Here is a 23269-nt window from a genome sequence, read left to right as displayed (position 1 = left end):
TTAATTTAGTCAATTATTTACAATTTATGTATTAATTTTTTCCGGATAATACAATAAAATTTTGTATAGGTAATCATATATTAAAAAACTCGGAATCAGCGAAGATCTTATGAAATATGATTATCAGTACGTATATATGTGGTTTCATATACACTAAATTCGGTTTTGGTTCAATTACGATATTTCATGGGGATACGTAGAAAATGTCATGCTTATCTATTTGACAGAAGGTGACAATTTTGAAAACTTATATATTATAGTTTAGAGATCTCTTATTCTTTTTTGTCGTCAACAAATTTTTATTAGTACTTGGCACCAACCCAAGATATTACATAACGTGACTTAGTTTTGCTGATAGCTACTTGGCACCAACCCAAGATATTACATAACGTGACTTAGTTTTTCTTGATAAGCTATCAGCAGCTAAATTTACATTATGAGGTCATTAAGTTTAGAGATCTCTTATTCAAAGGAAGAAAAGATCTATTTGACTTTGGCTTTCAAGATGTTATTTATTCGATAAACCAAAGAAGTATTTCAACATGAATACGACGCCAGACTTTTTTCTTTTCTTAATACTTAACCTGATAATTTTGAATTGAAATGTAGACTAAAATTCAATACCATCAACCACCGTATGATGACATTTCTTTGTAAGGAGTTCAATAATAAAAAGTATAATTAATAAACCTAACAAACAAACTGGTCTAAGAGGACAAATTATACAGTGTAAACAAAAAATACACATTATTCCTAAGTTTCACCGTAAATGAGAGAAATCAAAATGGACTATAATCTATAAAATGTCAACAAACTTAATATTCTCTAAGCCCAAAAAGTCTACAAAGGAATTAAGAACATAAATAAGGCACATCATTCAAAGTAAGAAAGACTCGCACACACCACCACCTTCCTCCCTGATACTTTGCTTCTGTTTGATGTTTTGTATAGTGCTTTGATTCACCCAATATGAAGTACGTATCAATATCGATGAAGCATATACTTTGAGAGTGAGTTGGGTTTAAGGACCTAAATCTTAAAATGCTATCTCAATGTTCAATTCCAAAATTCCACAAAGTGAGGCTCACCACTGAAAGAATCCAAGTTCAATGCTGGATACTCTCTTTATTCTTATCTTCAGAGGAATCCAATTCTTTATCACCACTGAATCCAAGTTCAGCCATATCCTGTTTTGCCATCAAGTTCCTGCAATGATAATAATAAACCAAATTAATCATGATCACAATCCCATCAAAGTGAAAACATGAACTCTAGAGAGAGAGAACTATGATGATGGTGACACTTACTTAGCCATTCGACACTGGAGATATTTCTTAGAGAGATGTCTACATTGTTCAGATTTATGAGCTGAAGACTTAAGACAACCAAGATATTCTTTCTTCTCCTGCAAAAACACAACCAAGAAAATGCTTAAAGAAGTGAATTAACTGAAACATAACCAAAAACATATACAACCAAAGGCGAAGAAGATGATGAAGAAGAAGAATATACAGCATCACATTCGTGTAAGTGATCCAAAGGGAAAATGCCCTTTTCTGGTGGTATTGGTCTTAATCCTCTGTTTCCTCCAAATGCTCCACCTACCCACACAAATCATAAACAGGCGCCAGAGTAACGGATTCAGATAGAGTTTTTGTAGGAAGTAACATTGATCACTAAAAACACAGTGTTCTTGTTGTCTCCAAGAAAGATAAAACCTTTGATTTAGGGTTTTGGGTTTGATTGATAAAATAACTAACCAAACACAAAACACAGTGTTCCTGTCTCCAACAAAAATAAAACTTACACACAATTCGCAGATGAACAAGAAGCTAGAATCTTTTTTTTTTTTACCAGTTAAGGCGAACATAATCTAATCTTCAGTTCCAGAGAAATAGGAATCTAGGAAAAAAAGAAAACAAAGTAGTAAGGAGAAAGAGACGAAAACGCACGCACCTGTACTCATGTTCCAAAACTCTAGAAGCCAACAAAGATGTGGAATGGAGAAAATCGCATAAAATAGTTCCCAAGGCTTTCTTTCTATCTATTAGTAAATGATTCTGGTTCCTGGCACATCTAGAGAAGAAAGAAACGGTAGCTATATAAACATGAAATCGAAGATAAGAAACCAAAGAAGAAGAGATTGAAGCTGTGATTCGTTAGCAAAAAAGATTGAAGTCGGCCGGCGCTTGGGAGGAGGAGAAGGAGAAATCAAGAAAGAAGCGATTGTGGTTGTTTCAGGTTTTAGGGTCAAACGACGCCGTTTTCAAACCAAAAAAAAATAAACAAACCATATACATGGGCCGAATTTATTATTTTCATTAAGCTCAGAAATAGTTTAACTATATTATTATTATTATAATTTCTTTTGTTAAAATACGTATACCACCAACTTTACTTTTCATAAATCTCAATTATATTTTAAAGAAATCGGGAAACTGACATTGTTTTTGAAATTTTCTAGTTTTGTTGCATCTTTAGAATTTTAATTGCGGAAGCCAAACTCCTAATCAGGTTAAAGAACTCGATACGAGATAAATTATACTGAGAAATCGGCAGTAAATAAACCAGGATAGACAGGCCGCTTTGAAGATATAGAAAAGAAAGAAACGAAACACAGAATGAAACAATTGTTCAAGCATAATGGAAACATACGAGGAGGATCCATGTCTTACAACTGTTACATCATCAAAAGTGAAACAGAGTACCGGAGAAACTAGATTAACGCTTCTTCTACTACAACCACAAATCATCATCATCTTTATTCGCTCGTGGCTGATATGAATGCACTTCCAGGTTGACGGTTAGCCAATGGCCCATGGTTTGACAGAAACTGCAACACCACAACCCATATTCAGAATCAACAAATCCCAAAGCATATAAATTAAGCTCACAATGTGTGAAAATCAGACTAACCTTAGCATTGACACCATCAGGAACAATCCTCTTCATAGCTCTCAGCTTAGTGTACTCAGCACGGTTGAATTTGGTGAATCCCCTGTAAAACATCAATCTCCAATTTTAATAAATATTGCTCAAATAGACATCATCATAGACAAAAGAAACTGAGAGACTTACCATTTCCTGCTAACAATGATCTTTTGACGACCAGGGAACTTAAACTTAGCTCTACGAAGAGCTTCCTGAGCATGAGCTCCATGGTTATCCTTACACCTCACAGACAAAAGAACCTGTCCGATAGCAACTCTAGCACAAGTACCAAGAGCTTTACCAAAAGCACCTCTCATACCAGTCTGAAGCCTATCAGCTCCAGCACACGAAAGCATCTTGTTGATTCTCAAAACATGGAAAGGATGAACCCTGATCCTGAGATGGAACGCATCTTTACCAGCAGACTTAACCATGTACTTGTTACAAGCGATACGAGCTGCCTCAAGAGCTTCACTTGACACATTCTCTTTCTCCCATGAAACCAAATGAACACAGAATGGGAACTCATCAACTCCTTTCCTCTTCATACCAACATCATAAATCCTGATTTTTGGATCTGGTACTCCACGGCAGTACCTTGATTTCGGGTATGGCTTTCCCTTAATCTGACGGTAACATCTCGCCGGTCCTATACCATTTTCACATCGGATTATTCAATCAGTACCCTAAATTGACATAATCAAAACATCAAAGTAACCCTAAATTGACATAAACATCAAAGTAACCCAAAGGCTAAAGATTTCGTATGAACACAGACTCAGAAAACAAGATTCTTCTACACATTTCAATAATTGGCGATTCAATAACACTAAACCCTAGATTGACATAATCAAAATCTCAAACCATTTCCGAATTCTACAAAATACGAATCGATTGCAGCGAATTCGAAATGAGACTGTGGGTAAGCAGAGAAGATAGACTTACTTCGTCCCATTGCGTTGGATCCGTTCGGTGTTGATGCAAAAACCCTAGAAATTACAAATGAGGTTGCTGTGATGTTTAATTTATAGGTGCGACAAAAACAAACCCTAAATTTAGCATACGTAACTGCTTAGCTAAATAAAGGCCCATTGGATATTTTTGGTGCTCGGTCCAGGCCTTTATCTTCGACTTTTTGACCTATGTAGTTTGTAGCTTCCAGTGTGAACACGTTATTTTTTCGGCTGATGTTTTTTTAACAAAGTTTGTAGCCAAATTTGGGTGTTCATCTTAGATGATGAATCATCTACGCAAGAGGACTTACGAATATATGTTATCAATTTGTTCTAGTTTATACCGGTCATCTTATTGTTAAAGTCTTTGGTTCACATTTTTATAAGCATTATCTATCTAAAAATCCTCAATTCCTCCTCATCAATGATTCAATGGTATACTTCATTTTGAAGACGAATGACATTATGAATAGTGTTGTTGCTTCACATCTGAAAACACTATTTAACACACTCATATTTGTGTTGAGCTTTTATTTTTTACAAAATGATTTCTAACATTTACATATTTTCATTTTATAACTAAACATGACTAACGTTTTTATTAATACTTGACAAAATGAGATGCCACAGCATTCCTGAGCGAAACTCACAATACGCGAACACATGAGACAAAAAGACATGTAGAACAGCAACAACAACAAATTAGAAGACACATCATAATACATATTAGAAAACACACGATCACATATGCACGGTCATAAATAACTTGGATCAGACTGAAGGCAAAAATCAGAATTGTCGCAAATGGTTTAAAGACAAATACTCAGTAACTCAAATGGTTTAAAACACATACTCTCGCTATCTATATTCTACCGCTTCTCGCCGCATAAACAAGTAGCAGCTTGAAGAGCAAAGTATGTTAGGATGATGTCCGCTCCAGCTCGACGTAAACACATCAGTGATTCCATCATCACTTTCTCCTCATCGATCATCTTCAGGACTCCCCCTGCTTTGATCATTGAGTACTCTCCAGAAACCTGAAAATTCATTGGAGAGTTGAATCAACAAAAAACTCATATTGGAATGTTGTTATTCAATAAGCAAGAGTGTGATAAAAGAAATTACTTGGTATGCAGCAATAGGCAATGAAGATTTGTCCCTCAGAAGTCGTATGATGTCCAAATATGGAAGACCTGGCTTCACCTGTAACAAAAACACTCCAATTCATTACCAAACTCTAATAACATGTTTTGCTAAAGGATGATAAAGTACTTACCAGGAGAATATCTGCTCCTTCAGCCTCGTCTTCTCGTGCCTCAATCAAGGCCTCTCTGTAATTTGCAGGGTTCATTTGATACCTATATAGTTCACAACGTCAGTTTGTAACTGCTAGGGTTAGAAAAACAAATACAAATTCAGTATCAATAAGGGTTGATGGGATTTACGTCTTCTTGTCTCCAAAGCGTGGGTTTGAGTCCAGGGCTTCACGGAAAGGACCATAAAATGAACTTGCATACCTGTGGGCAGAAAATCTTATACAATTAGACAGAACAAACAACTTCTAGAAAAGCTATTGAGGGGAAAAGAAATGTATGATTATTACTTTGCTGTGTATGACATGATGGATACATTCTGGAATCCTTCAGCATCAAGAGCTGCTCGGATGGCACCTACTCGCCCATCCATCATGTCGCTGGGACTCACAACGTCCGCACCAGCTCGGGCCTGGAAAGAGAGAAGGAGAGATCATATCTTATTAGTACGAAACAATTTTTGAATCACTGATATCGAAAAGCTTTACCTGGGAAACAGCTTGTTTACACAACTGGTGCACCGTCTCATCATTCATGATGACACCTACATAGATAAAAATGTATCAGAGTTCCAACTAAAATGTACCAGATGGAAGTTGGGTATAAATACTTACCATCCTCTCTAACGATCCCATCGTGACCATCGGACGAGTAGGGATCCAATGCCACATCAGTGTAGATAACCTTGCAACAGAGGAGAACACTTGTCACAATTGCAAAATGACCCAATTTTTCATCTCCTAGTATATTTAACAAACTGAGATTACGGATCTTACAAGATCAGGATACTTGTCTTTGAGAAGACGAATTGTTCGAGGCACCAAACCGTTGTCATTGTATGCCTCATCCCCTGTTGGATTCTACAAAACGGAAGCCAAAAAAAAGCGTTAAGGATACAACTCAAGAACATATATACACAAAGAGAAGAGAAGCGTGAAAGACCTTCAAAGCCTCAGGAACTTTAGGGAACAAGACAATACTATTCACACCAACAGCTCGAGCCTTTGCAACCTGTTTGTAAAGAAACCAGACCAAAAAAAATCACTTTCTTGTAACATGACGGCTACATATTAAGGAATCAAATCAAAAACACAGGGTCAAAACCTCTTCTACAAGACCATGCCTCCAGCCAAGTCTATAGCAACCAGGCATAGCTCCAATAGGTGTGTCTTCCTCACCTGCCAAACTCCAAAAACCACATAAAGTTTCTTAAAGAGAATAGAGACCCAACGAGAGTTATTAAAGTCAGAATACAAAGAAACTAACAAACCTTCATGAATGAAAAGTGGGTATACAAAATTTGCAGGGGAGATGTCAGTTTCCTGAAAGGCAGCTCTCGTAACAGGGGATGCACGGTTACGACGTGGACGTCGGTTTAGATTCTGCAAGCAAATAAGTAAACATTAGAAGAGATTAAAAAAACAGTAAGCCTCTTAAAAAGTTTCAACCTTGCAGCTAAATCAATCAAAGAACCGATACATTGATTCAAATTATGTTCTTAGCTAACCGCAAGATCATCTTGTACAATGCAATTAGAGCAGATTCAATAATGAAATAAAGTGATTAGGATACTCACAAGAGGCTGAACTATAGGTGTACCAGCCGGAGCAGCCGGTTTAGGAGGAACCGGAGGAGCCTCTGGAACATTGCCAGAAGCTACAGCGTCTTCACACTCAGCATCACTCATTCCAAGCTTCTTAGCGTGTCCATTACCCGATTCACTAGCTCTTACGACAAGGTTACGACGTTGACTAGTACCAATTCGAGAAGAAGCAACACTCACTTTACTCACAGTCGATCTCAGACCAATAAAGCTCTTACAATCGATTCCTCTGGTCGAAGGAAAGCTACACGAAGCATTAAAGATCGGTGTAGTAGCCATAAATCTGCAACATACACACAAACACACAGAGGAACGCATTGAGAATTTTATCAACGAATTGTGATATTGACTAAACAAAGCAAGATTTATGTGAAAATGAAGAAGAAGAATAAAGCTGTTTCGTTCGAAATGAATACACAGAGTAAAGTTGGTGTTAATTCAAACCTTGAATGTGAAGAAGTTGTTGTTGCGATTAAGGAAGCTGAGAGGGAAAAAATGGGGTTTTAGGACGAAGATGATAGCTTTGGATGATCGCCGATTTTGACAATTGACAAAGAAGATAGAGACTGGTGTACACGCACTTTAGCTGCGAGTGAGAGTATACGAGTTCGAGGATTGGGGGGCTTGATAGAGCCTAATGGGCCTATGTTAATTTGATGAAACCGGGAAATGTTTTTTTTTTTTTTTCGTCTGAATAATTCCTTTATAATAAAACTTACGAGTTTGACACAATACAAAAGGAACCAAAACAATCATAAAACAAGGATCCAAAGCAACTATATAATACTTTGGTCAGATTCAAAAACTCCTTGTAACCATGAAGGGTAGCCTGAAGCTACATATAATTGAGATCGTTCATCCCTTGTGACTAGGGATGTTGTGGTGGGTGAAAAAACCCGGCCCGGCCCGAACCCGAAAAAACCTGCTCAGAAAAAATCCAAATTCAAAAAACCCGAACGAGTTTTAGGTCTAGTGGGTAAACCCAAACGGGTTTTAACTCTTGTGGGTAAATCCGTGGGTACCCGAATTTTTTTGTCTCATGTGATGTATTTTGCATTTTGCATTGTGTATTTTTGTGTCTATAGCTTTTCTATACCAAAAACAAATATGATTTATATTATGTATTTTGTGTATTTTATTATATCTGTGACAATTTTCAAAAGTTTATAAACTCTAATTAGATTAAGCAAAAACTAAAAACAAATGTTAAATACATATAAGGTTCTGCAATGTTAAAATACATAAAATGTTTAGAAACTCACAAGGCAACAACAATCAAACATAAACACATAAAAGGTTCATACTCCTGAGCTACTTGCCACTGATGTAGTACACTCAGCTCCATCATCAAAGTTGTCTTCAATGTCACCTGTAATTTGAAAATATAAATCAACAAAACAATGAAATTTTTTTTAAAAAAAAATTTGGACTATGTTTTTACCTTCTAACTCAGCAAAACCACGTAACCAGTTTCGAGTACATAGCAAAGCTTGTACATTTTTTGGAAGGAGGCGGTTTCTGTAAGGACACAATACACGACCTCCAATGCTAAAAGACGACTCTGCTGCCACTGTGGTAATTGGAATACTAAGAACATCACAAGCTAGAGAAGCCAAATCACCATAGCGTTGCCCATTGCCTTTCCAATAGCTCAAAACCTCCATATCTGTAAAAGACCTCAAATCTAGCCTTGGATCTTCCAAATAATTTTGCAAATTCGACTTTGTGTTGTCAGAACCAGCTTGTATGCTCCTCTCAAGCTCAAACACATCCTGCATTCAAAAATACAAACCTCATACAAACACATCCTGCATTCATTAAGAAGACACTTGAGTAGTCTCTTGAGTAGGCTGTGTTTCACTTTGTGCTCCTCCTTGAGTTTCAGCCTCTTGGCCATCTTCATTCATTGCATGATATTCATGCTCAGCATTTAAAGCTGCCATTGTCTCCAATGATTGTGAATCCATTCTATAAAGAAAAAAAAAGAAAAAAATGCTCAGCATTTCAAGTTTTTCTCATTCTATAACACATCAACCAAACCAACTAATTTCCTAACAAGATAAACTTAGATCATGATGCGTAAGAAGGATGTTGTGACTTATACTGCTCTAAAGTGACTCTTAAGATCACTAACCTTAACTCTAAGACTGACTCGATAAGACACAAAAACACAAAAACGAATAAGACTTGTTCCTATTCCAAGTATGTAACACCAAAAGGATCAACCACTCACACATCAAACACATCAAACAAGCTTCGAACCCAGACATTATATAGACAGTTCAAAGCTTGGAACCCATAAATTATATAGACAGATCAAAGCTTAAAGCTAATTCAAAATTGAAACTTGATTCCACCCACAATCAAAGGTTGTAATTTAAAACCAACCCAGAAAATGAAAATCTAAGAGGATTCGTACCTGCTTCGGAGGTGATGAGAGGGTCACGAGAAGCTCTGTCCGAAGATTGAATTTGAAACCAATGAAGAACACAACTTCGCCGACGTGAACACTCTCTGATCAGAACCAATTCGATAGAAGCAATTAGACTAGGGTTATTGCGAAACGGTGTCGTTTTAGTAAAAAGATTTTTTTTTAAAAAAAAACCTGATGGGTATCTATAGTCTTATAGAGTAAACCCGTGTAAGATTACAAGATTTCGGGTACCCGCCCGTTTTTTACCCATTTTTTCCTGATTGAAAAACAGGTTCGAAAGCTCTACATTTTAAACGGGTTTCGGGTACCCATCGGGTTTTAACCCATTGTTAACATCCCTACTTGTGACACTTCTAGCTATTAAGAAAACACCAAGATTTGCTTTTCTTTGTTCTATCACTACTCTCCAGTCCGGAATGGAGGAAAGGACTAGTAAGAGTTTCTCCGATTGCAGTTTGTAATTTGGCCACGCTGGGGGAAATGTATATAAATACTTTTTTTTTTCTCTCTTAAAATAGTGGAGGAAGAAAATTCAAAGGGGTGGAGAGGAGTGTCATTATTGATTTAGGGAGTCAATTGGAAAAAGAAAATGAGTAATGAGCAGAGAGAAGCAAATTATGTGGTTGAGATACTCTCTTACTTACTACTTTGACTAGTCTTGATTGAGATTGACGTAGACCTGAGACTTGAGACTTGTCCAAGTAAACGGAATCTTATTAGAGCATGATTATTCTACATATCTCACCTTTCCATTTGGATGTCAAGAAAAATAATTAATAATATTTTAATTGAATTTAATTATTTAACTATTTTTAATTTATGTAATCAATCAAATAAAAACAGGTAGTGTCTTAATAAACGTGGGCAGAGACACTTCTTTCTCCTCTCTCAACCTTTTTCTCATTTTTTTATTTTTTTTTGTTTTGACCCTCTGTTAAGTATGTGAGATAATCATGCTTAGTGTATACACTCACCCTACAAATTAAAAACCTGTTTGCTTTTACAAAATACTAGGAAAGCGACCCGTGCGTTACCGTATAGGGAGGTGAAATCCTAAATTGAAATTTAACATTTGTAATTTATCCTAAATTCGTTTTTTTCTCAATCAATTTGATCATTTTCACTTCTTGCTATTGCTTTCTGCTGATTAAAAAGCCAAAAATTCATTTCAATATTATTATATTTTATGTTGTCACACACAAAAGTGAGCCTTTATTAGAGCTTGATTTACTATGAACATTACTTTTAACCATATATAAAATTTCATTTATGTTTGTCTCCGACCATATGGTGCTATATATTAGTATCCTTTCTTAATTCGCTATTAGAAATTGTCTTTGTTGTTGATCATTATCAATCGAAATACATATGAGGCTGCTTATCTCTTGGTTTATTTACTGTATCGAGAAAATACTAAATGCCACTTGTCGAAGGAAGGTCGAAGATTGGGATCGGAGTAGATGGCTGGATTGAGTTTCGTTTCCCCTTCACTTTGATACGCGATTTCTCTTTCCATAGATTACTGATTCACAAATCACAATCAATATTCCGATGCTGTAAGCAAGTGGAGTTTGTATACAAATGATTTACTATGAACATTACTTTTAACCATATATAAAATTTCACTTATGCTTGTGGATGTTTTTTTCTCTCACTTTTAGATATGTACAAAACCAAGTTTTATATGACCGACCAATCAAACCTAATTGGTTAGTATAGAGTAACTCACATTCTTCAGCTACAACTTTTAGAGATATATATTTGGCTATAATGCTTTCCACAGTTACATGCATGTTGGTCTCACGTTTTCCCTCAAAAGACCCCCTTCTTTCCTCCCTTTTAATGGGTTAATCTTGATTGCCTTATTTCCTACTAACACATTTGATACATGGATTTGTAATATTTGCTTCAAATCACATATTCCTCTTTGGAAAAGAAAAAAAATCCAAGACGTAACAGACTAAGAATGCATATAGACAAAAACTTGTACACTCATCAGCTATTCAATCAAAGTAATTCAATTAAACTAAAAAAGTCAGAAAATTAATAAAATATAGAACATAGGATTTTATGTTGGTCTCTCCCAATCCATCCCATTCCACCGTGTCGACTGCTCTCCATCCAGGCTGCATCCCCCTCTATTTGATTTCCCACTTATGTCTATGAATCGGTACCATCATGTTCTTCAATAAACGACAGCGAAAACAAAGTCGATGTGGTGAAACAGGTGATAATAATATCTCACCTTTTGATGTTCTCTTCTTTAGGCTAAACACTAATTTTATAAATTTCTTGCATTTTCTTTTTTTTGGCAGATTCCAGATCACTCTAAAAGTGACTGTTATACATTATGTTTTTAAAAAGTTGTATATACAGATTAGAAAGTCATCAAAGACTAAATAAGTTACCTTTAGTAGATCTTTTCTTTCTAACTTGACTTGTCATTTGGTCGTGCTTACGCTTTATAGAATTTGATTTTGTGTTGTCACAAGCTCTCTATTTCCATGCTCATTTGTAATATTTCAATATATTATCAAAATGTTTGATACCCAGAAAGTATAAGAAATTATAATTCAACTAAAATTTTTAAAAACTTTATTTACAAAAAATGCAAACTAACCTGGATCATGAACATCTAATGGAAAAAAAATTAACATTTATACCATGTTTGTTAGAAAAAAAAGGGTTAAAATAAGAACATATATAAAATTATAATTATACCATGTTTGTTAAAAAAATTTGGCTTATCCGTAGCTCCAGCATCACTGCATATCATCATGCCTCTCGTATCTTGGTATTGGTTTTTCCAAAAAGTCAAAAAATAAAATCTGCACATTGAGAATCAAAAACATTAGCCATGCAAAAAATATGGCACACGTACTTAATAACATTAGCCATGCAAAAACATAAAAACCGGAAAGGCTAAAAATTTTGAAGAGACTAAAAGTTAACAAAAATAAGATTAATGTATGAACTTAATAGTGTCGACTAACAGTAATAATAATCTAACCGAGAAACACTACAGGTCATTCGCAGCAAAAATATTAAATTACCTTGAATTAGAGATTGATGCTTGAAAGTTAAAAAAATACTTCAATAATACAATTCTTTAGTACTCAGAATTTTTTTTTTCGAAACTTGTTTATGTAGTCAAGAAAAGTTTATATATAATAAACAAAGAGGTGTAAGACATAGAGGTGTGAAATGTAAAGGTGTAAAAATTAATAGATGTGAAACATGGAGGTACAACAAAGAGGTGTAACACATAGAGGTGTGAAATTAAAAGGTGTAAAAATTAATGGATGTGATTTTTGAAACCAGGAGGTACAACAAAGAGATGCAAAGACTAAGGAGGTGTGATTTAAAAGGTGTAAAAATTAATGGATGTGATTTTTGAAACCAGGAGGTACAACAAAGAGATGCAAAGCCTAAGAGGTGTGATTTTTGAAAGATGGGGGTGCGACGAAAAGACAGATTAATAATTTTAAACCGTTGGATTAAAACTGGAACTAATCTCATCCGTTGGATTAAAAGTTGATACAAAAAAGTGGGTTTGCTATTATCTACAGGTTAAAATAAGAACATATATAAAATTATAATTATACCATGTTTGTTAAAAAAATTTGGCTTATCTGTAGCTCTAGCATCACTGCATATCATCATGCCTCTCGTATCTTGGTTTTGGTTTTTCCAGAAAGTCAAAAAATAAAATCTGCACATTGAGAATCAAAAACATTAGCCATGCAAAAAATATGGCACACGTACTTAATAACATTAACCATGCAAAAACATGAAAACCGGAAAGGCTAAAAATTTTGAAGAGACTAAAAGTTAACAAAACTAAGATTAATGTATGAACTTAATAGTGTCGACTAACAGTAATAATAATCTAACCGAGAAACACTACAGGTCATTCGCAGCAAAAATATTAAATTACCTTGAATTAGAGATTGATGCTTGAAAGTTAAAAAACACTTCAATAATACAATTCTTTAGTACTCAGAAAACAATTGTTCGAAACTTGTTTATGTAGTCAAGAAAAGTTTATATATAATAAACAAAGAGGTGTAAGACATAGAGGTGTGAAATGTAAAGGTGTAAAAATTAATAGATGTGAAACATGGAGGTACAACAAAGAGGTGTAACACATAGAGGTGTGAAATTAAAAGGTGTAAAAATTAATGGATGTGATTTTTGAAACCAGGAGGTACAACAAAGAGATGCAAAGACTAAGAGGTGTGATTTAAAAGGTGTAAAAATTAATGGATGTGATTTTTGAAACCAGGAGGTACAACAAAGAGATGCAAAGACTAAGATGTGTGATTTTTGAAAGATGGAGGTGCGACGAAAAGACACGATTAATAATTTTAAACCGTTGGATTAAAACTGTAACTAATCTCATCCGTTGGATTAAAAGTTGACATAAAAAAGTGGGTTTGCTATTATATATAGATACTATTCAAGAAAGATTTTTTTTTTCTTGAGCAGAACATAAACATGAGTTCTTCCTATAATAGTTTTTCTCTTTCGATTCTCTTCTTTTTGCTACTTTTTGTTATTCTAGATTCGGCTAATCTGACAGTTTCTTCATGTCAACCCGACTGTGGAGGAATCGAGATCCCGTACCCTTTTGGAATCGGAAAGGGTTGTTATATGGAGAAGTGGGACGAAATTACATGTAATGCCTCCTCTACTTCAGGAAAGCTCGTCCCTTTTCTTTCCGTAATCAACAAGGAAGTTGTGAATATCTCTCTTCCGACTCAGTTCAGGTTTCCTAGCGATCCCTTTCCGTATGGGTCAATTCACATAAAAAACCCAATAACTTCAAAGGGATGCTCAAGCAACGGAGAAGTGCTAACTGGATCACTTTTGAATTTGACGGATACCCCTTTTTACGTTAGCAAGGGAAATACACTGATAGCGGTTGGTTGCGACAACAAGGCATCGTTGACAAATGTCGAGCCAAGCATAGTGGGATGCAAATCAAGCTGCGGCAAAAATTACCATACGAATACCCCTACTAAAGATTATCTTGCAGCAGTCACATGTAATACCAAGTATGGCTACGATGACAGGTATTGTAATGAAAGCAGCATTATGGATGAAAAAAGTTGCAACGGTATTCAATGCTGCAAGGCAAACATGCCTGATATGATTCACCAAACTGTTGGTGTCACCATTGAAAACACCACGGCAACGGGAGGGTGCAAAATTGCCTTCTTGACAAACAAGGCACATTATTTGTCTAGTGAATCTGATCCGCAAATGCTTCATGCTAGAGGATACAGTACAGTTGAGCTAGGATGGTTTATCCATACGGCGAATCATTCTTTTACGAAGTCTCTGGGATGCTATGATGTAAAAGAGTACAAAAAAGACTACGAGAGTAATAATGGGAGGGCTCCCGATACAAGTTGTCTATGCGACTACAATGCTTATCTAAGCTATGCAAGATGCTCATGCAGATTTGGTTTCGAAGGCAACCCATACCTTTTGGACGGATGCAAAGGTTAGTAATTGTGGTTATAGTTCATGTTTTTATTGAAATTTTCTATGATCATGATCAAATTAACTTTATGAAATCATCATTTAATTACAATCCTTATATTTTGAAAACCAGATTTTAATGAATGCCAAGTAAAACTATCTGATGGAACTTCAACTTTCTGTGGCCCACGCGCTTCTTGTGTCAATTTGCACGGAAGCTTTGACTGTGTGTACTCAAATCATCGGCCACTTGCTATAGGTAAGTTGAGGGAATTTTTATTTTATCCCAAATTTGTGCGTGTCTCCATTTAACGCCCTTTTTGCCTTTTACAATGGTGATGACCAACATTTTCTTTTTTGAGTTTCCAGGACTTGGAGCTAGTTTCGGCTCACTGCTCTTTGTTGGTGGAATATACTTTTTATACAAGTTTATTAAAAAGCAAAGAGAGTTAAACAAAAAGAAGAAGTTCTTCAAGCGTAATGGGGGTCTATTGTTGACTTCCGTAGAAGGCACTGTCGAGACTACAAAAGTGTTCGGTTCGAAGGATTTGGAGAAAGCGACTGAAAACTTCAGTTCAGATAGAATACTTGGTCAGGGTGGTCAAGGTACTGTATACAAGGGAATGCTTGTCGATGGAAGGATTGTAGCAGTAAAAAAATCCAAAGTGGTGGATGAAGACAAGCTAGAAGAGTTCATCAATGAGGTTGTCATTCTTTCACAGATCAACCATAGGAACATCGTGAAACTCTTGGGATGTTGCCTTGAGACAAATGTCCCAGTTCTTGTCTATGAGTTTATTCCTAATGGTAACCTTTTCGAGCATCTTCATGATGAGTTTGATGATAACACGATGGCTACTTGGAAAGTGCGTCTCCGCATGGCTATAGATGTTGCAGGAGCTCTCTCATACTTGCACTCGTATGCATCATCTCCAATCTATCACAGAGATGTCAAGTCGACAAACATAATGTTGGATGAGAAATATCGAGCCAAGGTATCTGACTTTGGAACTTCAAGATCGGTAACAGTGGATCATACCCACTTGACAACGGTAGTTTCAGGTACGGTAGGATATATGGATCCAGAGTACTTTCAATCTAGCCAGTTCACAGACAAAAGTGATGTCTACAGCTTCGGGGTTGTGCTAGCCGAGTTGATAACCGGAGAAAAGTCCATTTCCTTTTTGCGGTCTCAAGCAAACAGGACATTGGCAACTTATTTTATTCAAGCAATGAAAGAAAACAAACTATTGGACATTATCGATGCTCGAATAAGAGATGGTTGCGAGTTAAATCAAGTGACTGCAGCGGCAAAAGTTGCAAGGAAGTGTCTCAATCTGAAAGGGAGGAAACGACCAAGCATGAGAGAAGTGTCAATGGAGCTTGATAATATTCGTATGTCTTCTGGAGATATGCAACCGCAAGAGCATATTAGCGAGAACGAGGAAGAGGAAGAAGAAAACAGAGGAGTTGTGGAAGATATCATACGTGTTGAATCAGGGAACAATGTAGTAGTCACCGCTCCAGCTTCTCAATACAATATTGTTGCAGGGTCGTCTTCCTCTTGGTCAGATGTTGAACCATTGTTTCCTCTCCAAACACGGTAAAACTTCAACTTTGAATACTTGCTTGAGTGTACACTAAATATTTCTATTAAGATCGCTAAGTGTGTGTGTCATACAATGTGTGTATTGTGTAATAACGAGTGTTCGTATCAATTTCCCAACAAAAATAAAATAATTCACATACATAAATTTATATTTTAGAATGTTACATTGTTTGTTCTCTAGATTATTTCATGGGGACAAAGTACATTAAAAAAATTCCGAATTGTACTGAGTGAGTCAGTTCCACCAAAACCAAACTTTTGTCCTCTTGATTTTATAAACTCCACAAACTAGCAAAATGCTTTATTGAATATTTGAAGAGTTTGTGAAACAAATCAGGACAATATGAGACGAAGAATCTCACCAGAGAACTTGAACGATTTCTCAGTCTCTTGCAAACAATGCCTCTTCTCATCTCTTGTCCACCACTGCACATTCAAATATCACATTAGCCATTAGAATGCACCTAACTTTTAATCTTTCTTGGTCAAGATAGTGTTATCTATATATGTTCAATACCTCTGCAACGCTGTTCAGTTTTTGCCTCACATCTTGCAACAACTGAGATAGTTGGCCATCCCATTTATAGAACTCAAGATCTTTACCATCGAGTATCTTCTTCGATACCTGCAAATTAAACTTGTTAAGTTTCAAAAACTAGTTACAACTTCCAAGTGAGTTTAGTGCAGAAAGTTTTTCTTCTTCTTTACCTTTGTACCAATCATTTGGCCACCGGCGCTATGAGCAAAGTAAATGTTGTAAAAGTGACAAATGAATGCTTCAGGATCCCTCTCTGCTAAAACTTTTAAATACTCAGAATATGTTCTACCAGGAGCCATTGCCTCTGGAATCTCATAACCTTGTTCCTTGAACCACTCCAAATCCTTCCCAAGTTTCTCAGCTCTTTCCAATCCCGTGTTCTTGAACACCGCATCTAATCGTAAACAAAAACAGAGGTTTTGGACAAAATGTTACACATTTAAAACATTATAAAGACAAGACCTATCTTTTCCAAACCACGTCAAACTCTTTAAATGAAACAACATGATACTTCAAAATTCATAAGACACTCAAAAGTTGGGAAATCGGATTCGTCGATGATCCCTTCAAGCGTATCGTAAACCAATTTACTATCCACAAGAAACTGCAAGTACCCTTCCACAGTCGGCTCCCATTTAGCCACAGGACCTTCGTCTGGAGATTTAGATTCTTTTTCTCCTTCCTTTGCCTGATCTCTAGTGTGCAATCTCATCGCCACGAGTCTCATCTCGCCCACGAAACCAATTGATTCTTCTGGATACTTCTCTCTTCTTACCATCTCCTTTACAGCAGCCGCGGCAGACACCACGGAAGCTAGATCTCCGTTTGCTTTTACAGCAAGATAGCCACGTGGAGCGGTTAGGTTTCGGGCATAACTAATCCTCACGGTCGGTCTCAGACCGAGATAGCTCTCGCTATAAAGTCTTGTGCTTGATGGGAAGTGGCAAAGAGAGGCGTTAAGTCTTGTTGTAGCCATGATTCTGCAACATACACACACAGAGTTAAGGATTTAGTCAAGCTATATGGTATATATAGAACCGAAATTAGGGTTTTTAGGAGAAACATGAAGGAAGTGTAAGCAACAAGGCTAACGAGAAAAAAATAAAGAACACGGTTCATGTCTTTTTGACAATTGACGGATTCAAACACCTAAATGTAAGTTTTCAAATCAAATCGGTGAAAATAAACAAAGATCAGAACCATACCTGATACCTCGGAACTCTGAAGATTGAATGAAACGATGGAAGATGAAAGGGTTCAGCCGTTCAGGGGTTTGGGATTTTTCTTTGACATTCGTTTGTAACAATTACCAATATCATAAATTGGTATATTTCCTTTTCTGTTTGTGTACCTTTTTGTTTTTTTAGTTTCGGTATCCTAAAAGTCTGATATTTTTTTTTTGGAAATTTTGAAAATTTAGATTTTTTTTCCGCTTTCTTTTCTTGCATATCATTACTCAATACGTTACGTCTTCTTGAACAACCGACTCGGATTTTGAGGAATGTTTTTATCAGTTCATGGCAGAAAGAGAGAGTTTTAAAAAAATCATGGACTAGCAAAAGTGAAACCGTTGAGATTACTTTCTTAGTTGTGTGAGTGTGATTGACCTTTTGGTTTAAAGCATGGCAATTAAGTATCTGCTTGCTCTGATTAGGAGTTTGTATATCTTAACTTCGCAAACAGAAAATATTCATAAAAGAGTAAATTAATATAATTTACATCAAACATTTTTTTCTTCTATGAACAGCAGAAAACACCATGTTCCAAATCTGCATCCATGTGTTTCTTCTCTATATATTCTATACGTCACTATCATTCCTTTATCTTTGTTAGTCATTTNGTTAAGTCTTGTTGTAGCCATGATTCTGCAACATACACACACAGAGTTAAGGATTTAGTCAAGCTATATGGTATATATAGAACCGAAATTAGGGTTTTTAGGAGAAACATGAAGGAAGTGTAAGCAACAAGGCTAACGAGAAAAAAATAAAGAACACGGTTCATGTCTTTTTGACAATTGACGGATTCAAACACCTAAATGTAAGTTTTCAAATCAAATCGGTGAAAATAAACAAAGATCAGAACCATACCTGATACCTCGGAACTCTGAAGATTGAATGAAACGATGGAAGATGAAAGGGTTCAGCCGTTCAGGGGTTTGGGATTTTTCTTTGACATTCGTTTGTAACAATTACCAATATCATAAATTGGTATATTTCCTTTTCTGTTTGTGTACCTTTTTGTTTTTTTAGTTTCGGTATCCTAAAAGTCTGATATTTTTTTTTTGGAAATTTTGAAAATTTAGATTTTTTTTCCGCTTTCTTTTCTTGCATATCATTACTCAATACGTTACGTCTTCTTGAACAACCGACTCGGATTTTGAGGAATGTTTTTATCAGTTCATGGCAGAAAGAGAGAGTTTTAAAAAAATCATGGACTAGCAAAAGTGAAACCGTTGAGATTACTTTCTTAGTTGTGTGAGTGTGATTGACCTTTTGGTTTAAAGCATGGCAATTAAGTATCTGCTTGCTCTGATTAGGAGTTTGTATATCTTAACTTCGCAAACAGAAAATATTCATAAAAGAGTAAATTAATATAATTTACATCAAACATTTTTTTCTTCTATGAACAGCAGAAAACACCATGTTCCAAATCTGCATCCATGTGTTTCTTCTCTATATATTCTATACGTCACTATCATTCCTTTATCTTTGTTAGTCATTTTCTATTGTAGCAAGACACATGAGTCCTAAGACACTAGAATGTTGTGGCGTTCACACACTTTACCTCCATTCTCACCCCACCATTTCTCCGCTTGTTCTTCAGTGAATTGTTTCCGGCTGCGATAAAAGCAAAGTCTTTAGCGAGGTTGAAAGAGATATAACATATAACATAATATGTCATGTTGTTTTGCTTAGGTATATCATAAGGAGATAAGAAGCAATCATATACCTGAACCTGACACGCTTAAGTTCATTACCACCACCAGGTAAAGACAACAATGTTAAATACACTCCTGGTTCGTCTTGCACAACTCTCTCTGGCTTCTCACTGTGTTTCCTATGCCCGTTAGCTAAGCTCCTACTTGTTAGGTTATTTTGACTATCATGAGAAACCATGCTTCTTATATGTGTTTGGCTACTAGTCTGAGTTAATGTCCCTGATGTCTCTTTGTCTGTGTGCTTTGAGTTAGTGCTAATACCATCCTGTTGAGATTGTTTTTCAGCCATTTCCTTCATCTGAAAAGACCATAGTTAAATTATGGGTGACCGATATAGGAAACAGACGAATGACTGAGTTTGAGTCTGGAAAATGTCAAACCTGAGTGGTCAGAGATCTAATAACCTCCTTTGCAGATCTGTTTTCCTCTGCTTCATCTGCTGCCATTGCAGTAACCACTTTCAACTGCTTTCTAGTTTTTTCGAGTTCCTCTTCAAGTTGGTGGGTTTTGAAATTAAGTTGTTCTACCTACAATGTTCAGTGAACAGAAACATTCTTTTAGGTCTAGAAGCATTTGCTTTTGATGTGATGATCTACAGCTGAATATAGATATGGTTAGAAACCACTACCTGTTCCTTTAGACCTGCCATTTCTTGACTAAAACTTTCTTTTATTTGTTTAGATTCCTCAGCTGCAACTTCATAAGATCGACGTGGACTAGTTGACTTTACTGAAACAGGGGACGCTGTGCGAGAGCTCACTCCTGAACCAGGAATTTTAACCTTGGGAATTTTCGGCAAGGCTGTTGATCCTTTGGATAATGGTGAACCAAGAGGCTGTAAACTGCCATTCATGAAAGGAAAGACATTACGGTTATTTGATTCAGATTTTAAGTCTCGTTTGTGGTGCCTTCTTTCACCGTAATGCAATAAAGAGTCAGCAGACGATATTCTGGAATGCACTGAGAGGAATCTTTGAGTTAAGCTGTCTCTTTCTGGAACATCTGTTGATTTCCGCATGTTCAAAAAGTGTCTGGCCTGTGAAGTTGGTGTAGAAGGAGATGATTCTCTAGACTTCTTCAGTTTGGTAAAACATCCGTAACACACTCTATATGGTTTGTTCATATCAGGTGCCAGAGCAGCTCTCAGAGACTTCCTACTGCTGCATACTTTACAAAATACCAGACCACAGTTGTAACAGTTGTGGCGTTTTCTTCTAAAGGTGAAGGGATTGCGGCAACCAGCACATAGAGAATGTTCAGATCCAGGTACCCATTTGTGAACACAAATCACAGCAGTAAAGTTTGATCCACATGTTATAGCCTTCACTTGCTTTTCTTTCAGAAATCCCACAACCGCTGGTTCCATTTTGTTCTCAACGTTTCCTTGGCCTAACTGGCCATTTAATCCCTTTCCCCATGTGTAAATTTCTGATTTCGATGTCAAGACTGCAACATGATAAGAACCACACGCAATCTCCTCCACAGAAGCCTCTACTATGTCTCCTTCAACACGTGCAGGAAAGTTTCCCTTGGCTGTAGGATTTCCCAGCTGGCCATAAACCGTGCTACCCATTGTATACACATGTCCTGTGGATGTAAGACAAACCGTGAGACTATGTCCGCACGCAACTTGGTAGATATTTTCATTCGTCAATGAGATTACACACTCGGGAAGTAGTTTTGCATCATAATCACCATGACCAAGCTGGCCTTTTTCGCCGTCCCCCCATGTGAAGACTTGCCCGCATGAAGAGCCAACTTCTGCATCAGATGCTTCATTAGTCACTTCTACCACTGCAGCTGTATGCCAAACGCCACAAGCAACCTTCACTACCATTAGTCCACTTAGGCTTTCAACTTCACGTGGCACACTTGTGCTTCTCCGGTCTCCATGACCCAGAGCACCAAAAGATCCATCTCCAAACGTGAACAATTGACCTGACGATGCAACTACTGCTGTATGCCATGGACCACAAGCGACATACGATACATGAGTTCCTTGTAAGCCACCAGTCACTCTCTTGGGAATCCAACAACTGGATTCATTCCCGTTCCCAAGCAAATCGACATTATGAGTGCCATCACCCCAACTGTAAAGATCACCGGATTGAGTAACAGCGCATGTATGGAAATCCCCACAGGCTACAGATTTGAAACCAATTCCTCTGACACTACTAATGAACTTTGGTTGGTGGGCATCTTTTTCTATGCCGTGCCCTAGCTTTCCTCCTGCTCCCTCGCCCCAACTGAAGATCTCTCCTTGTTTGGTAACTAAAACCGCATGACACCTACCACATGCAATGTTTTGGGCATCAAGAACTATTGTTGACTCTAATGCTTTTGGTAAAAGGGCATCCTCTGTCGTGGAGTTCAGTGACTTTCCAGTACCGCTCAGTACACCATCATATATAGCTTCACCCCAGACAAAAACATCACCTAAGGCATCAAAGTCTTCGTGACATGAACCATGGCTAGAGGTGCTCACAACGCTAGATAGACTGATCCGAACTGGGTCACTGGTCGAGAACCGTGAATTTGAATTTTCAACAATTGACGGAGCTGGAGAAAATGGAGAGAAGGTGTTGGCATTGGCTTCTGTTTGATTGTTACTGGCGGGTGCAGTTATTGAGACAATGTCAGCAAACACTTTTCCCAACCGATTAGGTGCAGACGTCTCAGTAGAGGGTTGAGTAACTTGATCCTGTAGTACGATGATGCAAAGTATTAAGATGTTTGTTCAAATTCTTAAAAACATAAAACGTGGTGTGACTCACAAGAATTGTTACAAACGGAGACATTCTTCGAGCATGAGGGGTTGGACATTCCGCTGAAGTGATCTCAGGTTTAATAGTGTTTTTCCATTTGGAGACTTTTAATCGAGTAATCAATGCCTTCAAACCAACAACCCAAACTTCTGCTTCATCTTTGTCTTTACATATCTGCTCAAAACATCGTCAACAAGGTCAAGATGAATTATGAACTCTCTAAATGCTTTTCTACAATTGGCAAATGGCACGAAAACTCACCAAATCCAAGGACCTGTCGGGACATATAAGCGAAAATGACTGATACTCTTTCTCAGGGCGTGGATATCTCTTAAATGTAGCCTGAAAAAAAAATTTAGCCATTGAGTCTAAGATGAAAGCAAGAACAAGTCGAAGAAAGAAGAATGGTAAAAATATGTATTGACGCCAATAGAACGTGAGACCATCTTACAAAGTAGCAATAGTCGAAATGGGGATATAAACATACTTCAGACTCTAACTTATAATTAAGAAACTGTACTTGTTTTGTGAACGAAACATGCATATTGCAGAGAAAAACTCACCGTGCGTTGTCCAGGAACAATTCTCTGGACTTGATTCAGCTTAATCTGCTTCTCTTCTTTTCCAGAGTACCATACTAATGCAGACTCATCCTATATATCACATATAATATACATGAGTAAAACAAGAAGACT

At 36.7% G+C, this 23269-nt stretch overlaps 6 protein-coding genes across 6 annotated transcripts in view; 1 reads left to right on the top strand and 5 right to left on the bottom strand.

Annotated features, from left to right (window-relative positions):
- On the bottom strand, window positions 622–2270 carry LOC104750824 (cytochrome c oxidase assembly protein COX19). Its single transcript, XM_010472673.2, has 4 exons — window positions 1957–2270; window positions 1513–1601; window positions 1308–1405; window positions 622–1206 (listed from the first exon to the last, which is right to left on the bottom strand). Exons 1-4 carry the CDS (start codon window positions 1964–1966, stop codon window positions 1107–1109), a joined length of 297 nt encoding a protein of 98 aa, XP_010470975.1. The 5' UTR covers window positions 1967–2270; the 3' UTR covers window positions 622–1106.
- Window positions 2560–3988, bottom strand: LOC104750823 (60S ribosomal protein L10-3). Its single transcript, XM_010472672.2, has 4 exons — window positions 3877–3988; window positions 3079–3580; window positions 2917–2998; window positions 2560–2833 (listed from the first exon to the last, which is right to left on the bottom strand). The coding sequence occupies exons 1-4, from the start codon at window positions 3884–3886 to the stop codon at window positions 2762–2764; spliced, it is 666 nt and encodes a 221-aa protein (XP_010470974.1). The 5' UTR covers window positions 3887–3988; the 3' UTR covers window positions 2560–2761.
- On the bottom strand, window positions 4564–7642 carry LOC104750822 (delta-aminolevulinic acid dehydratase 1, chloroplastic-like). Its single transcript, XM_010472671.2, has 13 exons — window positions 7245–7642; window positions 6774–7083; window positions 6468–6579; window positions 6302–6375; window positions 6140–6208; window positions 5974–6057; window positions 5812–5881; window positions 5686–5741; window positions 5488–5609; window positions 5330–5401; window positions 5161–5242; window positions 5010–5087; window positions 4564–4921 (listed from the first exon to the last, which is right to left on the bottom strand). Exons 2-13 carry the CDS (start codon window positions 7077–7079, stop codon window positions 4754–4756), a joined length of 1293 nt encoding a protein of 430 aa, XP_010470973.1. The 5' UTR covers window positions 7080–7083; window positions 7245–7642; the 3' UTR covers window positions 4564–4753.
- Window positions 13732–16469, top strand: LOC104753727 (wall-associated receptor kinase-like 9). Its single transcript, XM_010475935.1, has 3 exons — window positions 13732–14743; window positions 14855–14980; window positions 15091–16469. The coding sequence occupies exons 1-3, from the start codon at window positions 13732–13734 to the stop codon at window positions 16326–16328; spliced, it is 2376 nt and encodes a 791-aa protein (XP_010474237.1). The 3' UTR covers window positions 16329–16469.
- LOC104750820 (heme oxygenase 3, chloroplastic-like) lies at window positions 16551–18158 on the bottom strand. Its single transcript, XM_019237461.1, has 5 exons — window positions 18074–18158; window positions 17397–17848; window positions 17039–17262; window positions 16848–16955; window positions 16551–16756 (listed from the first exon to the last, which is right to left on the bottom strand). The coding sequence occupies exons 2-5, from the start codon at window positions 17842–17844 to the stop codon at window positions 16664–16666; spliced, it is 873 nt and encodes a 290-aa protein (XP_019093006.1). The 5' UTR covers window positions 17845–17848; window positions 18074–18158; the 3' UTR covers window positions 16551–16663.
- Window positions 19421–23269, bottom strand: part of LOC104750821 — a 6046-nt gene continuing 2197 nt past the window's right edge. The window contains exons 3-9 of the mRNA XM_010472670.1: window positions 23138–23227; window positions 22836–22916; window positions 22584–22748; window positions 20438–22510; window positions 20190–20336; window positions 19821–20107; window positions 19421–19708 (exon numbers count right to left, since the gene is read on the bottom strand). Of these exons, the coding sequence (XP_010470972.1) occupies window positions 19618–19708; window positions 19821–20107; window positions 20190–20336; window positions 20438–22510; window positions 22584–22748; window positions 22836–22916; window positions 23138–23227 (2934 nt within the window). The 3' untranslated portion in view covers window positions 19421–19617. The remainder of the gene's footprint in view (window positions 19709–19820; window positions 20108–20189; window positions 20337–20437; window positions 22511–22583; window positions 22749–22835; window positions 22917–23137; window positions 23228–23269) is intronic.

Source organism: Camelina sativa, chromosome 16, assembly GCF_000633955.1.
Source record: "Camelina sativa cultivar DH55 chromosome 16, Cs, whole genome shotgun sequence".
NCBI classification, from domain to species: Eukaryota; Viridiplantae; Streptophyta; class Magnoliopsida; order Brassicales; family Brassicaceae; genus Camelina; species Camelina sativa.
The sequence above is the reverse complement of the archived record's forward strand: the minus strand, read 5'-3'. Positions and strand labels throughout refer to the sequence as shown.

Excerpts from the sequence above, each read along its gene's own strand:
- LOC104750824 (XM_010472673.2), bottom strand. Across the intron at positions 1,406-1,512 it reads ACTTACACGAATGTGATGCT|GAGAAGAAAGAATATCTTGG; the intron begins GTATATTCTTCT and ends GTGTTTTTGCAG. Across the intron at positions 1,207-1,307 it reads CTCCAGTGTCGAATGGCTAA|GAACTTGATGGCAAAACAGG; the intron begins GTAAGTGTCACC and ends TTATCATTGCAG.
- LOC104750823 (XM_010472672.2), bottom strand. Across the intron at positions 2,999-3,078 it reads ATCATTGTTAGCAGGAAATG|GGGATTCACCAAATTCAACC; the intron begins GTAAGTCTCTCA and ends GATGTTTTACAG. Across the intron at positions 2,834-2,916 it reads CTGATGGTGTCAATGCTAAG|TTTCTGTCAAACCATGGGCC; the intron begins GTTAGTCTGATT and ends GTGGTGTTGCAG.
- LOC104750822 (XM_010472671.2), bottom strand. The coding sequence starts at position 7,079 with ATGGCTACTACACCGATCTTTAATGCTTCGTGTAGCTTTCCTTCGACC. Across the intron at positions 6,580-6,773 it reads CACCTATAGTTCAGCCTCTT|AATCTAAACCGACGTCCACG; the intron begins GTGAGTATCCTA and ends ATTTGCTTGCAG. Across the intron at positions 5,402-5,487 it reads ATCATGTCATACACAGCAAA|GTATGCAAGTTCATTTTATG; the intron begins GTAATAATCATA and ends TTCTGCCCACAG.
- LOC104753727 (XM_010475935.1), top strand. The coding sequence starts at position 13,732 with ATGAGTTCTTCCTATAATAGTTTTTCTCTTTCGATTCTCTTCTTTTTG. Across the intron at positions 14,744-14,854 it reads CCTTTTGGACGGATGCAAAG|ATTTTAATGAATGCCAAGTA; the intron begins GTTAGTAATTGT and ends TTTGAAAACCAG. Across the intron at positions 14,981-15,090 it reads TCATCGGCCACTTGCTATAG|GACTTGGAGCTAGTTTCGGC; the intron begins GTAAGTTGAGGG and ends TTGAGTTTCCAG.
- LOC104750820 (XM_019237461.1), bottom strand. The coding sequence starts at position 17,844 with ATGGCTACAACAAGACTTAACGCCTCTCTTTGCCACTTCCCATCAAGC. Across the intron at positions 17,263-17,396 it reads CGATTTCCCAACTTTTGAGT|ATGCGGTGTTCAAGAACACG; the intron begins GTCTTATGAATT and ends GTTTACGATTAG. Across the intron at positions 16,757-16,847 it reads AACTGAACAGCGTTGCAGAG|TGGTGGACAAGAGATGAGAA; the intron begins GTATTGAACATA and ends TTGAATGTGCAG.